The sequence below is a fragment of the Rhincodon typus genome, chromosome 24, assembly GCF_021869965.1.
Source record: "Rhincodon typus isolate 14 chromosome 24, sRhiTyp1.1, whole genome shotgun sequence".
NCBI classification, from domain to species: domain Eukaryota; kingdom Metazoa; phylum Chordata; class Chondrichthyes; order Orectolobiformes; family Rhincodontidae; genus Rhincodon; species Rhincodon typus.
The window spans coordinates 36,291,501-36,307,557 of record NC_063355.1 but is presented as its reverse complement, the minus strand read 5'-3'; the positions used below and the strand labels follow the sequence as shown (position 1 = coordinate 36,307,557).

Below are 16,057 nucleotides of genomic sequence, written 5' to 3'. Positions count from 1 at the left end.
GGATGAACACAGCAGGCCAAACAGCATCAGAGGAGCAGGAAGGCTGATGTTTCGGGCCTCGACCCTTCCTCAGAAATGGGGCTTCGCAGTGGGATTAAAATTGTTTCAGAGATAGTAGGAACAGCAGATGCTGGAGAATCTGAGATAACAAGGTGGGTCTAGGCCCAAAATGTCAGCCTTCCTGCTCCTCTGATGCTGCTTGGCCTGCTGTGTTCATCCAGCTCTACACCTTGTTATCTCAGATTCTCCAGCATCTGCAGTTCCTACTATCTCCATAGCCAATAGAGTCACAGGTTTAGTGAGAAGGTTTCAAAAAAAAAAAAAATTGAACTTCCCTTTAAGACTTGTGGGTACATACCATTTGCACTTACCATTTGTCCCAAGGTTCCACTTTCAGTCTGTGCTCATTCCAACATGGGACAATAGTTTGGGTTGCTACAAATTACCCCTTTACAGGGAGAGCAAAAATGTGGGTTCCGTTTTACTGCCCGTAATTTATGAGTCTGTCAGGTAAGGGCTAGACAGTGGTGCCCCAGCTCTCTCTCCGTCTCTGCCGAGATTTGTGCACTAACAATAAAGACTTGGCTGAATTATCGTAGGACCACCAGTGCCTATGGAACCAGCAAGAGCTGACAGCTTCAGGAGCAGAGGGATTAGAAGATATAGCTCCTAGAATTTGGCCGATCGTACAAATTGGTCTGGTAGTAAATTGCCCGTGTGTTCTGCTTGCTGCCTTGAAATGTGATGGGAGGAGTTGCTGATACAATCCCTGAATGTAAGAGGCAAGGTGATTTTCAACAGTTTTCAGAGAATGCACATCTCTATGCAGTCATGTTGGCAATTGTGAATCCTCATTCCTAGGGTGAGTCTGACTGCATGGAGTGCTAATACAAAATAGTAAGAAGTGAGTCCTTTTATTATAGGGGGTGAAAGTTGTGATCTGCCAAACAGAAACAGTCAGATCTAGCAAAAATAAACTTAGACAGGACAGAGCTACAGTTAGCCTGAGCTCTTCTTGAAATGGGAAGAAATGATCCAGAGTTCCTGCTGCTGTTCACTTGTATAACCGTATATATGTATGTGTCATGTGCTTTGAGTTTAGTGAGTAAGTACCATAGTACGACTTTTCTGCTGTTTCTGGGCCTGCATGAGCTGGTGTCAGGATAATCGGGAGGGCATTAAATAGCACTGTTATTACCATTCAGGGAAAGATTGGGTAGGGAGTCTGTGTAATGTATGACATAAATTGCCCCAGTCCACAGTGTGAATGTTAATGGCTCAATGAGACTGAGTCATACACTTGCAGCTTTAGAGGAAATGGTGCACAGTGCAATACTGTGGCACTGTCAGCAACCGTGGAAAGACTTAGGTTGAATTGGTCAGCTTTACTTTGCCACATACACTATTTATACTCCCTTCAGTTTTATTCTTTAACTACTTTAAAACGAAAATATAAGTTCAATATTACCTAGCCATTGTGCCACTTCAGTATTAGTAATTTATAGGGTATTGTGTGATGTTCAACTGGATAAAGCAGTGGAAATAAGAACCTGTTATATAAACAGGATTGGTGTGTGGTTGAACGGTGCCCTCGCTGGTTGTTGGCAAATGCAATATGGGACCAAATCATGATTACCAGGACTACCCCAGATAAACTGGACCAGGTAGTTGACCTTAGCTGGGATGGCAGGGACCTCCTTTGCACCAAACCCTCCCTTCCTTCATGTTGAAAGCTTTTCTGTGTGGACATTAGATGACGACCGTGTCAGGCTTGGGCAGTGACACTCAACATGATCATGTGATCTGCGGGCCTGTGTTGTGCTTTTGCAAAAGCTGTGCTCACCTCACACAGAATCCCAGAAATGTCCCTGATGTTGCCTTACAAAGCCCTCACATCTCTGGTGAAAGCTTACCCCAACATTGGAAACTTTGGAAACACGGGAAGAAGTTTTGGGATAGTCAGTCTGGAGGAAGAGGGATTTGTTCAGTTAAATAAAGTCTTTATTTAGTGGACTGGCAATAATGCACAAATCTGAGGTTAGTATCACAGTGGACTCAACCACCAATTCTGGTGGCCTGATGTGAGCCAAATCTCATTGGTTTTGATGCAATGACCACTTTCACTTCCATCTCTACACCTTCCATTGTTGTGAAGGTTCCCCAGTTCTCAGTCATTTACCTCTGATGATTGTTGACTATAGACAGTTCCATAAATGCTGATCACCATCCAGGATCTTACCTACTCTTTGCTCAAACCTAGGCCTGGTGCATTTCTGACCTGACGTGTCTTTCTAGCAGAGATTGCTAGTTTGGGAATCCTAGTTGTTCCAGCCACGATCAGGAAGTTTTACAAGGAGCTTTAACAAGGTCTGAATCTGGAATTATCCATTGGGTGATGCTTTTACCCCAGGGTCAAGGGTCTATGGGAGCAGTCCAGTAGTGCAGTGCATGTTGGATAGGTTAGGTTTGTGATAGTATGACCAACAAAACAATTTTACCAGGAACAGTCTGCCAGATCATTTTCTGATCCCAACACTGTCTGTAAAGAAATGGGACTTGCATTATTCTCAAAGTCCTCTCTAACATGGACAGACTGAATGTAGGGGTGCGGTCCTGACCACCTGGAGCTGGACTTTTTGGGTGTTTTGTACAATATCTGTCAATGGATGTACAACACCTAACCCATATTACGGATGAAACTGGGTCAAATTAAAATATGTTGCTGTAAACATTTATTTAAACTTACAATGCAAGGTGCAAGAGATGAGGATGATCAGTGCCTGTTGGTTGAATTCAGTACACTCCCTTATATTGCTATGGAATTGCAACAGTTTGAAGCTGATTGGTTAATCAGAGACCTATGAATGAGATGGCTAAAAAGACTATAAAGTTCAGCTGCTGGTTCTCATTCATTTTGTATTTCAGTTGAACACTACAGCTTTCCATCTGCTTCAGTCCTGTTTCATAAGAATAGAAGTGGGCCATTCAGCTCCTTAAGCTCATGCCATTTAGCTAGATCTTGGCTGATCTATTCCTGCATTGTACCGTCTCCTTTGACAGCCTTGAAGAGCAAAAAATCCATCACTTCCAGTCTTGAAAATTCCGATTATCTCATCAGCCTTCTTGGGGCAGACTTCCAGATTTCCCCCGTCCTAAGTATGAAAAAGTGCTTCCTGATACCATTCCTAAATGCTTGGCTGTAAGGGTAATTTAAGATTGTCTCGGTGATGTTGTTTCCATCCCTTGTTAAATACATGATTTCAGAGATCCCAGCACTATTCTGCTCATCTAAGCAGTTTATCCCAAAGACTTAGGGTATGAATCATGTGCTGTAGACGAATCGCAGATTGGGACTCCTTAAAGTGCCCTTAGTTTTGTATGCTGTCAAAAAGTCTGCTTCATTTTGTACCTACCGCATGTCCCCAGGTTGGGAGAAGATTGACTTTCCAATGCCACCAGAAATCTCCTTGGTGATGGCTGTTAACCTGAGTCCATGCCCTTCATTGTAGGCAACAGACCTATTCCTGAAACATTCATTGTAAAATCAGTGCTTTCCTACTGAGAGGCATTGAAGGGCAGTGCCAAGGGAGTCTGATGTGCAGCAGGATTGTGTGAAAAGACCGGACTGTACCGCAAGCACCTCAATATTCTACGTACCCAATCATGTGCCTCTGGTCTAGCCCAAAACAGACATCCTTTGGCGTCAAGCTCCGAATAAGTTGTTGGTGTGCCAGTTCATCACCCTGAACTTATAAAAAAAAGTTGTGCATCTGTTGTGTCAACATGCAAGCTGGAGAGAGTGGGAAATGTTAAATGTTTGATTTTTAATATTTTTGTGAGAAAAATAATGAAATTCTGATTGATTGTATAAACAAGAAACTACAAAACGAAAGCATTTTTTGCACTAACTCGTTAATTGTACATCTGTGTATATGTATATATGAATTAAATTGTTGTAGGAGAGGTCAGTTTTAATTTGTCAGACAGAAAAGTAATAAAGTTTACTTACGGGCAAACAGAAAATCTCCATTTTAGTGTGAAGTTTATTAATAGTTCTCTGACACTTCTTTTCTAAACTCCTCAATGTGTTTAAACCAAGAATGTGTCCTGTTTCAACTCATCTTGTGGGCTGCAGAATCGTGGAGACCCCCTTCCCTTCCACATCCTTTCTTCCTGGGGGTAACATTTTTTTAAAACTTAATGTCACTTATTCCCTGCTTCTTGTTACACCTTTGTGGTTTGCTCTGTTTGGGCCCTGGAATTGTTTTCACTTCCATGAATAAAATGAACAGAATTCGCTTGCTTCCTGCCCCAGTCACATATACCTTTAGGGCTGTGTTTATGGGCAGCGCCACCTCTAGGTGCAGTGTTGCAGTATGATGTGGTCTGATAATTAATCAGCCTTTTTACTAGAAACAAAGACTCTCACCAGAATTGAGATTTCAACAAATTCTTATCTTCTATACTTCCCCAAAAGTAGAGAAGGTGTTTGACATTGGCCTGCTATGTTCCACATGTAATAATAGGAGATTGAGTTTCCACAAATACAGCAACAAAAAAAAACCATAGAAGTTTGCTTCTCAATAATGTAAGTTTGTCAAATCTTAGTCCATGTAAACCTATTTACTGGGGGCTTGATAGAGTAAATGCTGAGAGGATGTTTCCCCACATGGGAGAGTTTAGGACCAGAGGACACAGTCTTAATAAAGGGACATAATCTAAGACTGATACAAGGTGGAATTTTATCTCTGAGGAGTGTAAGTCTTTAGAATTACTTGCCACAGAGAGCTGTGGGGCAGAGTCTTTGTGTATATTTAAGGCTGAGATTGGTTCTTGATCAGTCAGAGAATCAAGGGTTATGTGGAAATGGCAGGAAAGTGGACGTGAGGAATGATCTTACTGGAACGATGGAGCAGGTTCGAGGGGCTGAATGGCCTACTCTGTTACTATTTCTTATGGTCGTATTTAGATAAATCAAAGTACAAAACTGTAACACAAACCATGAAAACACCAATTGACATGATGGTTACAAGCAGTGATGGCTCATGGTAACCTTAGTGCCTGAAATCATTTCTCCTCATCATGGTCCTGAATACCTAAAGCTTTGCCATGAGAATATTCCTGTTTGATTAAGTCAAATCTATAAAATGCTTCTTGAGTGGCCTGTAATTTATGTAGGAGTTGCTGAGTTATGCACTCTGTGAGACTAATATTCTCAATCCTTAATTTGTCAATGAATTGACTGATCTGAGCTGGGTCAATGTTTGGATCCTCAGTGCACCTACCCTAGAGAAAGCAAAAATACCACCATCATTGATCATGACCGAAAAACCCTACTGGAAAGTTTTCATCCCACGATTAGACGTGATCAAGATAGGGCTCAGCTGTGCTTCCAACTGCAACGGACCCATTGGACATGCAGCAACAATAGTTTAAGTAAAAAAAATTGAAGGCTCCCAACAAGGAAAGAAAAATAAATTATCTTGTTTATTGTAATTTAACAAGCTGTAGCCAGCTGTGTCCTTCAATAATGCACTTTTTTTTGTAATGCATTAAGAAAACCATTCTTGGCTTGATTGCTAAATTTTGATGCTCATGTGGAATATAATCTTACAGAGCACTAAGATACCACAACCACCATTTGTCATCATGCTCCTCAGAACAAAATGCAATCAACAGTTCTCACTTGAAAACTGTGCTGGGAAGGACACATGTATAGACAATATAGATCTCGCTAGGTTAAAACTCAGCATAATTTAGGGAAATCGGCATTCTTCAGGCAAAGAGTAGCAAAGGGGCAGAGGCGTTTGTATGGCAAGTGGCTATGTTAGTAACGTAGCATTATCTGATGGCTCCCTCAGGTGTTCTCTACAGGCTGGGCGTGGCCTCGTGCCTGGAGCTAATATGCATCTAATGGTGCTGTTGAGACAGGAGAAGTTGGTTGGAGCAGAAATTTCCTTTGAGAAGCCAAAGCGAAACTGAATACTAAAGCACACAAGGCAACAGGGTATAAATTATAGAGTAGCAAACATCCATAAGAATTTAGAGTTAATCTGGGCAGGGATTAAGCCTGCATAGAATAAAAGATAATGTTACAGCAGTGTGTAATTCTTATGTAAAATGCATACACAGATAGGACACTGACATTCCCATTCTACAGCAGCTGGTGCTAAAGCTGGTTTCTAAAGCTTTAGAGTAGATTTGTAGCTCGGGTTGTGGTTGGTTGGCTCGCCGAGCTGGTTTGTTGTTGTTCCGCAGACATTTCATTACCCCGCTAGGGTGCAGCCTCCGATGAAGGGCTGTTGTGTTTTTCTGTCTGTTATTTAAACTCTGGTGTCCGTTGAACTGAACTGATGATGTTAGCCAGCAGGGTAATGAAACGTCTGCAAAACAAAGATGGTTTTCCACTGAAATCTCATGCATTAAAAGAAACAGGCACAAAGATTTAAAACTGCTACACTGGGCTCTTGTGGTGTAGTGTTAGCGTCCCTGTGTTTGGGCTAGGAGGCCTGTGTTCAAGCCTTACCTACTCCAGAGATGTGTAAATAACATCACTGAACAGGCTGATTGGGAAATATGTAAAACTAAAAATAAAAGACTACTAGGGAGGTCCGCTACCGTTCTACTTGATCACAGTCAATGGGAGTCCCTCAAAATAATCCACATTGATAATTAATGCGTTTGAGTCATGTGCTGTTATTGGTCTCATCAGTTCCTGCTATAAAAATATTCTCAAAAGTTGTTAAGAGGGACCAGATTATTTAAAAAAAAAAATCGATAACACAATTTTTATTGGTATAAGACCAACTGCTGCCCAATATCAACCCAGTCCTACGAATACAGAGTTAGGACCTTGACTCAGTCTTTGTTTGGGATGCTCCCATTGATTTCTGTTAGTGCGGGGGTGGGTGGGGGAGGCAGTTTTCCCCTCAATGTCCCCTCCATCAAGTGCCTGTAGCATTAGGAGATGACTGTCATGACTAAGAGCTGTAAAGCCCTCTAACTAATGTACCAACGGACAATTACTATCAAGGCTACCCTACCACAAAACTAAAACAAAAGCCGTACATTTATAAAGCACCTCTGTCAGCCTCAGAACATCACACAGTCCTTCATGGTTTATCAAGTGGTTTTGTGGCGCAGTCACTGTGCAGGAAAAGGGGTAGCCAATCTACACACAGGAAGATCCCACTGTCAGTAACGGTGGAGTGACCGAGTAATTATTTTTGTGATGTTGTTTGAAGGATTAAATGTTGAGTGAAACAGTGGGGATAGCTCCCTGCCCTCCTTCAAGGCAGTACGAAAGGATCCCCAGACAGGGCCTCATCCACGAGACAGATGGGTTAAAGTAGCAGCAGAGCTGCTGCTGACATCAGATCTAAGCCCAGTAAGTTGAGTGGAAAAGGGAGAGAATTTAGAAACAGATAGACAAGAGAGTTGACAATCAATTATCTTCACTCAGTGCTGAGGGGAACACTCTCAGTCCGCCTTCGTGGGAGGCAGAACCTTGCGAAAGGTCAGATTGATGCGAGGGCCCAGCACGTTCTTGCGGACGGGCAGGCTGTGGTACCAGTAGATGTTGGTGGGGTAGTTCATCATCAGCAGGCTGCCGTGACCCAGAAGCAGCTTCACCGGCTCCAGGCGGCGCGTCGCACTTTTCCCCCGCGAGTCCCGATGACGGAAGATGAAGTCCCTGCAGGAGCCGAAGGAGACTGATGCGATGGGGCTGAGAGGCTCCAGTTCCTTCTCATCATCACGGTGCTCCCCTATGTGATCATGTCCATCTTTGTACCTGTCGGTGAGAACAGAGCGTCAGCATTCCTAACTTGCTAGTGGCAGTCACTAGACTGTGATACACCCTCTCACTGGGTTTAAAACACAATTCCTGTTTCTCCCAGGAGCAGCTCACTAGTGATACCTCACCCAACAGACCATTCTCCCAAGGGATGTCCTACACCCCAATATAGTCAGCAGGCAACGCCACTATGGGAGCTGAATCCCGTCCCATCTGGCAAGAAGTTGCATTTATATAGTACCTTTAACTGGAGTTAAGAAATTCCAAGGTGTTTCACAACAGCATTACCAGATAAAATGTGACAGAGGTCATGTGGAGCTATTTGTCCAAACTCGTCCTTGCATCCTGCCTGTGGGAAGGGTCTTACATCTTTGGATGGAAAAAGATTTATGGAGAAGATTCTAGAACATGATGGCAACCCAGCTGCCAATGAGGGAAGTGAATGAAGTCGGGCATACACATGCCTAGGATTTCTAACTCCCCAAAACGGTGACCATCTGTAAAGGTACGAGAGCGATGGGATATTCTCCACTTGCCTGAATGAGTGCAGCTCCGACTATGCAACAGGTTGATTCTATCCAGAACAAAGTAGCATGCTGGACTGGCATCCCATCCACCCCTTTATTTACACACTCCATCCAGCAGCAGTGCTTATCATTTATAGACCTCACCATGGCACCATCAACTGCATCTTCCAAACCATTTCCCCCTTGAAGGGCAGGACAGTAGATGCGTGGGAACAACAAGTTTCCAATGCAAGTTTCCTCCCCCAGGTCACCCACCATCCTGACAGAAACAGATCTCCATTCCTTCACTGCTTCTGGGTCAAATCCTGGAGCTCCCTTCGTCACAGCACTATAGGCGTATCTGCCATCTCACAGGCTGCTGTAATTGAAGGCGGTAGCTCACACACCTCCCTTCCTAATGGCACCGTGAGTGTACCCACACCCCAAGAATTGTAGAGGTTCAAGAGGTGGCTCATCATCACCTTCAAGGGCAATTAAAGGTGGGTAATAAAAGATGGGGTAATAAATGGTGGCTTAATCAGTGACACTGAAGACTAAAAGGAAATGGAGACCAGAATTCTGGGAATGTAGATACCCCGAGGGGTTTAAGCCTGGAAAGGAGCAAAGTCATGGTGGAATCTGTGAAGGTGGATGTCAGAATTCAAACTGAAGCATTGCGGCAGGTCAGTGAGTGTAAGGATGATGGGCAGGAAGACTGGGTGGGTGTTGGGCAATGAGCAGCATGGATGGGCTCAGGGCAGGGTGTAAGATGGGAAACAGGGAAGTGTTGAGTTAGTCAAGTCCAGAAAGAACAAAGGCACAGATGAGGTTTTCAGCAGCGGAAGAAATGAGGCAGGAGCTGTACCAGGGAACGTCATGGGGGTGGAGAGCCGGTGGTGTTGGTGATGGAACAAATTGCTGTTGGAAGCTCATCAAAAAGCAAGAGCAAAGTCACATTACAGCCTGGCTCAGCCTCACGTACGCCTGGGGAGATGGAGTCAGTAGCTCGGGAACAGTATTGGTGACAGAGATCAGGGTAAGCGTGTGCTCCTCCAGTCGTGGTACTGCTGAAGGAGTCTGAAGAATCAGAGGCAGTGGAGAGGCTGGGAGAGTTGGTGGAGAGTGAATGTGGTCAACCTACACATTGGACATATCATTGTGTTTTCAGATGATGTTGCCAAGGGGCAGCACCTAAATGCAAAACAGGAGAGGGGCAGGGATAGATTCCTGAGGGACACCAGAGTTTCACGCATGCACACTTCCATCAGAGATCACCTAGTGATCAGGAGTGAACATCCAGCATTGATTAAACCTCCTCTAAATTCCGAGGCTCCTAAAACTCCTCACAGCTGACTTGACATGACCCAAGGATTGAACCAGAGTCTCTCCCACTCAGTACCATCAGTGTGTCAATCTGATTCTTAAGCCATCCATTAATCTGTAGTCTTTCTGGAGTTTTTTTTACATTTATCTAGCACCAGTGCATCTTAAAATTCTTCACAAAGCAAATTGCTCTCGGGGGTACATTTCCTCACACAAACAAGGAAAACAACTGTCCAGTAGCAGTAAGTGACCAATTTGTGTGTTTTCTTCAAGAATCAGCCTATTAATTTTCTTTCCAAGTCGGGCGGGGGGAAGACTCGGTCAAGGGGGATGCTGGTGTGTATCAAATTGGTGCCAAATCTGTAGGGCTTCATGCTGTCAAGAGGGCACAACAACTCAGGCAGCTTAGGAAATTCAGCATGTCCATAAAAGGACCCTCACCAACTTTTACAGATGCACCATAGAAAGCATTCTATCCAGGGGCATAACGGCCTGGTATAGCAACTGCTCTGCCCAAGACCGTAAGAAACTATGGAAAGTTGTGGGCACAGCCCAGACCACCACAGAAGCCAACCTCCCATCTACAGACTCCATTTACACTTCTCGATGCCACGGAAAAGCTGCCAACAAAGACCCCTCCCACCCCAGTAATGCTCTCCTACAACCTGTTCTGTCAGGCAGAAGACACAGAAGCTTGAACACGTGCACTGGCAGGTTCAAGAACAGCTTCTTCCCTGCTGTTATTAGACTTCACATAATGCTGATCTTGCTTTGTGCACATGCTGTGCAGTGTAACCTGTGTGCCTCACTCTGTCTAAGCACCCTATGATCTGTATGTCCTGGTTTGCTAGGATCTGCCTGTACTGCTGACAAAATAAAAGTTTTCACTGTACTTAGGTACACGTGACCACAATAAACCAAATAAATCAGGGTGTATTCAGAAACCCCGTCCATGGCCCATCCATGTTGCAGCTCAGACAGAGGATTCAAGAAGAAAGGGAAGGTCAGACTTTTACAAACAGAGGATAAATTCCATACTTTAGGCAGACAGCAAAACCATATCTGAACTTAAGACAGCCATCGTCTTCACTCAAGTCAGGTCAAAATTTTTTAAAAATCATAGGGTCAGCCCCCACTTCAGGATGCAATCGCACACACCCCCTCTCCCTCCTGACACTTGAATGAGTGCTAATTGGTAGATCCAGCACCTTTCAGAAGTAATTGTAACTCCGGACTCCAACTGTCTGTTGAACTGGAGATAAAAATAAACACCATTGCACTATTTGAAAATCAGGGGTGTTTTTCTGGGCTTCCTGGAGAACATTCACCCTTCAGCCAAGTCCATCAGTAGTTTGTGTGTGCATTAAGTGAGCTGTCATAGAATCATAGTCATAGAGTCATACAACACAGAAACAGACCCATCAGTCGAACTGTTCCATGCCAACCATGTTCCCAAACTAAACTAGTCCCACCTGCCTGCACTTAGCCCCTATCTCTCCAAACCTTTCCTATTCATGAACTTATCCAAATGTGTTTTCAATGTTGTAATGGTACCCACATCTACACTTCCTCTGGAAGGTCATTCCATATATGAATCACTCTGTGTATAAACAAAGACGTTGCCCCTTGTCCTTTTTAAATCTCTCTTCTTACCTTAAAAATATGCTGAGTTTTGAACTCCCTCACTCTAGGGAAAAGACCCTCATCATTAACTTTATATATGCCTGTCATGATTGTATAAACCTCATGAATGTCAACCCAACCCCCAACCTCCTATGCTCCAGTGAAAAAAGTCCCAGCCTTTCCAGTCTTATTTTTTAAACTCAAACCCTCTATTCCCGGCAATCTTTTCTGAACCTTCTCCAGTTTAACAATATCCTTCTGATAGGAGGGCAACCACAACTGCACACAGAAGAGGTCTCACCGACTGTCACTTTTCTGTACGATAAGTAATTAGACTGCAAAGTAATTCAGTAGCTATGAACACTTCTGGTTGTGTGAGAATGAGAAAGATGTCATTCTAGTGCACACTCTTCAATTTCCTTCTTTGAAGGTGCTGCTACTTCCCAAACCAACATTCCCCACTGATGCTGCACACTATTAGCTTTTTTGGAGTTAGACAGATAGGCAAAGCGCAAGGCACTAGGACTGTAGCCAACTGAATTTGTCTGAACAATCAAATACATTATTATTTTCTCCTCCATTTTACAAGCAGTTGGATGAAAGGTTGAGGAAAGCTAAGCAAGACAATCAGGATAGCCCTGTCTAACTGATCTCATACACTTTCCCTGGAAGTGATAAATAAACTGCAAGCAATTTAAGAAAAGTCTGACTTCCTTTGGGAAACCAGGATGCTGACAGCTGTATCTCAAGCCGATTAATAATTGACAGCCTTTTTTGAAAACTTGTCAACTAACCTTAAAAAGACAGTGTTGACTTTTTACCAAATATACACATCAGCAAAATGCCAGCCATGTCATTATCTCACAGCTTGGAAACCTGGACCAAGGCTCTGAAGCACAGATAGTATGAAGCAAAAGAACGCAGATCGGTGTCAGCTGCAGGTAGAACCCTCGCTTCCTGACAAAAACAGATCACCCCTTTCTTCTGGTTATAAACAGATTGTTGTTTGTTGCAAACAAATTGGCTGCAATGCTTTTATAGTAGAATAGTGATTACACGTCAAAAATATTTTATTGGTTGTAAAGAACCTTGCATCCTAAGGATGCTGTATAAATGCAACTTTTCCCTGCCTCAGGACCAGCATCAACATGGCCAATATCACAAACACTGATCAACTGTTGAAATGGTCAGTCACCTGCCCTCTGTATCCTGAAAAATTGGAGTCTCTGATTACCAAGCAATAAACTGTCATTTTAAGGCAGCCAACCTTCATCTACTTGTTCCCTTCTGAGCTCTCCCACTGCATTGTTCACCTGTTGATCAGCACAAAGTTGAACGTGTGTCCTGTAGCCTGCATGACTCGGGCTCTGATCATCTCCAGCACAGGAAGCCAAGGTCTAGGGGTCAGGGTCACTCCTGAGTAAGTGTAGGTCAGGCCAAGGTCCCCGTAAGTCACCTGTTTACGTGGAATATTGTGCCATTTCCCAAACACCTGCACTTTGGTCTGTTCACCTTGAAGAATGAACAATTTTCAGAAAAGAAATAGCAGTCAATACAGAGTTCATAACATTCACACAAACGGATTAACTTTGTTAATATGGGGAGGTGATAGTCTAGTGGTAGAATTGCTGGGCTATTAATCCAGAGACCCAGGTAATGTTCTGGGGACCTGGATTCAAATCCCATAATGGCAGACGGTGGCTCCACTGATGATATCACCTAGCATGGTGACGAAACGTCTGAACAAAAACAAGCCAGCTCAGCGAGCAAGTCAACAACCTCACCCACAACCCGAGCTACAGAGCTTTACCAAAACTTTAGGCAGACAGTGATGTTTGAATTCAATAAAAATCTGGATATAGGAATCTAATGATAACTATGAAACCATTGTCAATTGTCAGAAAACCCCATCTAGGTCACTAATGTCTTCCAGAAGGAAATCTGCCATCCTTATGTGGTCTGGCCTACATGTGACTCCAGACCCACAATAATATGGTTGACTCTTAACTACACTCTGGGCAATTAGAAATGGGCCTAACCAGCACCATCCACATCTTGTGAATGAATTTTTAAAAACAAATTGCATTCCTAATGCTGATAATGTTGTTTTAATTAGCTCCATGTCTCTTTTTGAAGTGTCAGGCGTAAACCACCTTGATTTTTCCTCAGAAATGTCATCGCCAATGCTCAAAAAAGTACAATAAGCGAGATCAGGCTTTCAACTATGAAAGACCGTGGAGTTGACTTTAGGCTAAATGCAGCAAGGGGAAACCAGCTACTTCTTTCAACTGTGAATGAGAGGTACAGGACCACAGGACCGAGATCTGGAAGCTTTTTCATTGTATTCAAATGTATGGGAATGGGAGTTGACCAAAGTATCTTGACATCAAAGGAAGGCAATGAGTTAAAAAGAACTTTCTCCTGAAATTGCAAGCATGGTTTAAACATGTGTTTGGCAGGGATATTTTCTCAGAAAAGAGAGTAAGAGAATGTGTGAAATTCACTCAGCTGTAAATATGATCTGTTGCTTTCATAGTACTAAAATGATGGAAGAGTCCAAAAGTGCAAAATAACCATGGCAGCAGAATGGTCACAAAAGATGAAGGGATTATGCTGGATCCATGTTGTTATTCTACATATGTCTCTTTGTTTTAAGATGATTTATTTGTCATATATATGGAACACTGTCATCAACGTTAGACTCAGTAAAGGAGCTGTAAGTGAACTCCTGTACAACATTTACTTTCACTATTCCAGTGTAAGATTTTGTTTTAATAAAGACCTGACCTTGCACTGTTACAACAGCAAATGTTTGCATTCCTGTGTTTACCAAGATGCACTTAAAACAGAAAACTATCCAAGTCAATGGAAGGAATATTGGAACAGCAAACACTGGAATCATTTCACAAACAATACGACAATACAGCATTTGAGATGTTTCTAGATCCATGAACTCAGATGGGCTGAATGACATCCCTCTTTAGCAATATCAATACAGCAGACTCCATAGCATTGGGTGGCAGAATAGAACTACTTTAAGCAGTAGTTGTACTCCAGTGAGATGTTGCCAACTTTTCTTGCCCAATGTGCATCTAGTTTGGAAAACAATGGCAGCCCTACAGTGAATGAGCCAGGGTTGCTGCTCAGGTCATATTTACCTGCTTGTTTAAAGGGATTTGGGCTTTTGTAAATTCATTCACTCAAATATCTTAACCGGTACCTGAAAAATACTCCAGCTCTTTCTCCAACTGCAAAAATATGTCATCCGCCTCTGATTTGGTGAATATTTTGGTATAATCACAATTCAGTCCCTCCGCTCTCAGCTGCTTCCAAGAACAGTCGACATCTCTCAGCAAGCCTTGCTCATTTAAGAGGGGTGTCAGTTCTGTTCCTTCACTTTCGCCCACCCAACTTTTCAGTTTCTTCCTTGGATTCTCTGCCGTTGCATTGTTCACTGTTTCACAGCCTGTCTGCTTTTTGACCTCAAGCTGTTCTGACTTGGGATTACCGGAGTTCTTTGATCGCCTGATGACAAACTTGTCCATCATTGTACCTGGTCACACTGAGCAGCACAATGGTGTGGAGTTGAAGTCACCTTCAATAACAATCTGTTTAGAAAACAGCAGCACATGGGCATTATACACATGCCTGACTATAGTCTAAACTGCTTTAATACAAGGATTGTTTTTGTCTGTCCATTGATATCCCCTGAAGTCATCAGTAGCACATTATCCATAAACCAAATCAGTCAACTACATGAGGCATCAGCTGATCCAACCTTATTCCCACATCTCCACTTCCCGACAGCAACTCCACGGTTCTGAGAACGGCTACCACAGTCAAAACATTAACTCTGCTTTCTTTTCACAGATGCTGCCAGATCTGCTGGGTTTCTCCAGAAATTCCCGTTTTTGTTTCCAACCTCCATCATCCACAGTGCTTTATAATAGTTATGGTCATCTCTAATTAAGATTATGTGAAAGGGACATTAACGGGGAGTTGCCGGAGAAACTCAGCAGGTCTGGCAGCATCTGTGGAGAGAAAGCAGAGTTAAGGTCTCAAGTCTACAATAACCCTTCTTTAGAATGGAGTTCCTCCAGTAATTTCTGTTTTTGTTTCAGATTCCCTGCAATCCACAGTCCGTTCTATTTCAAAGACACATCACCTCGTAGGCAATTAATTGCCAATTACAGAATCGACCCAGAGATAGCAGGAACTGCAGATGCTGGAGAATCTGAGATAACAAGGTGTACAGCTGGATGAACACAGCAGGCCAATCGGCATCAGAGGAGCAGGAAAGCTGACGTTTCGGACCTAGACCCTTCTTCAGAAATGGGGGAGGGGAAGGGGGTTCTGAAATAAATAGGGAGAGAGGGGGAGGCGGATAGAAGATGGATAGATGAAAAGATAGGTGAAGAGGAGACAGATAGGTCAAAGAGGCGGGGATAGAGCAAGTAGAGGTGAGTGTAGGTGGGGAAGTAGGGAGGAGATAGGTCAGTCCAGGGAGGACAGACAGGTCAAGGGGGAGGGATGAGGTTAGTAGGTAGGAGATGGGAGTGGGGCTTGGGGTGGGAGGAGGGGATAGGTGGGAAGAAGGACAGGTTAGGGAGACGGGGACGAGCTGGGCTGGTTTTGGGATGCGGTAGGGGAAGGGGACATTTTGAAGCTTGTGAAGTCCACATTGATACCATTGGGCTGCAGGGTTCCCAAGCGGAATATGATTTGCTGTTCCTGCAACCTTCGGGTGGCATCGTTGTGGCACTGCAGGAGGCCCAGGATGCACATGTCATCTGAGGAATGGGAGGGGGAG

At 43.6% G+C, this 16,057-nt stretch overlaps 2 protein-coding genes across 2 annotated transcripts in view; one reads left to right on the top strand and one right to left on the bottom strand.

Moving 5' to 3' along the window:
* LOC109916257 (ubiquitin carboxyl-terminal hydrolase 30) overlaps positions 1-4,032 on the top strand; it is a 39,956-nt gene extending 35,924 nt beyond the window's left edge. The window contains exon 14 of the transcript XR_007264649.1: positions 2,926-4,032. The gene's annotated coding sequence lies outside the window, so the exon portion shown is untranslated. The remainder of the gene's footprint in view (positions 1-2,925) is intronic.
* Positions 4,033-5,468: 1,436 nt separating this feature from the next.
* Positions 5,469-16,057, bottom strand: part of alkbh2 (alkB homolog 2, alpha-ketoglutarate dependent dioxygenase) — a 16,436-nt gene continuing 5,847 nt past the window's right edge. The window contains exons 2-4 of the mRNA XM_020515980.2: positions 14,468-14,855; positions 12,561-12,759; positions 5,469-7,792 (exon numbers count right to left, since the gene is read on the bottom strand). Of these exons, the coding sequence (XP_020371569.1) occupies positions 7,480-7,792; positions 12,561-12,759; positions 14,468-14,795 (840 nt within the window). The 5' untranslated portion in view covers positions 14,796-14,855 and the 3' untranslated portion in view covers positions 5,469-7,479. The remainder of the gene's footprint in view (positions 7,793-12,560; positions 12,760-14,467; positions 14,856-16,057) is intronic.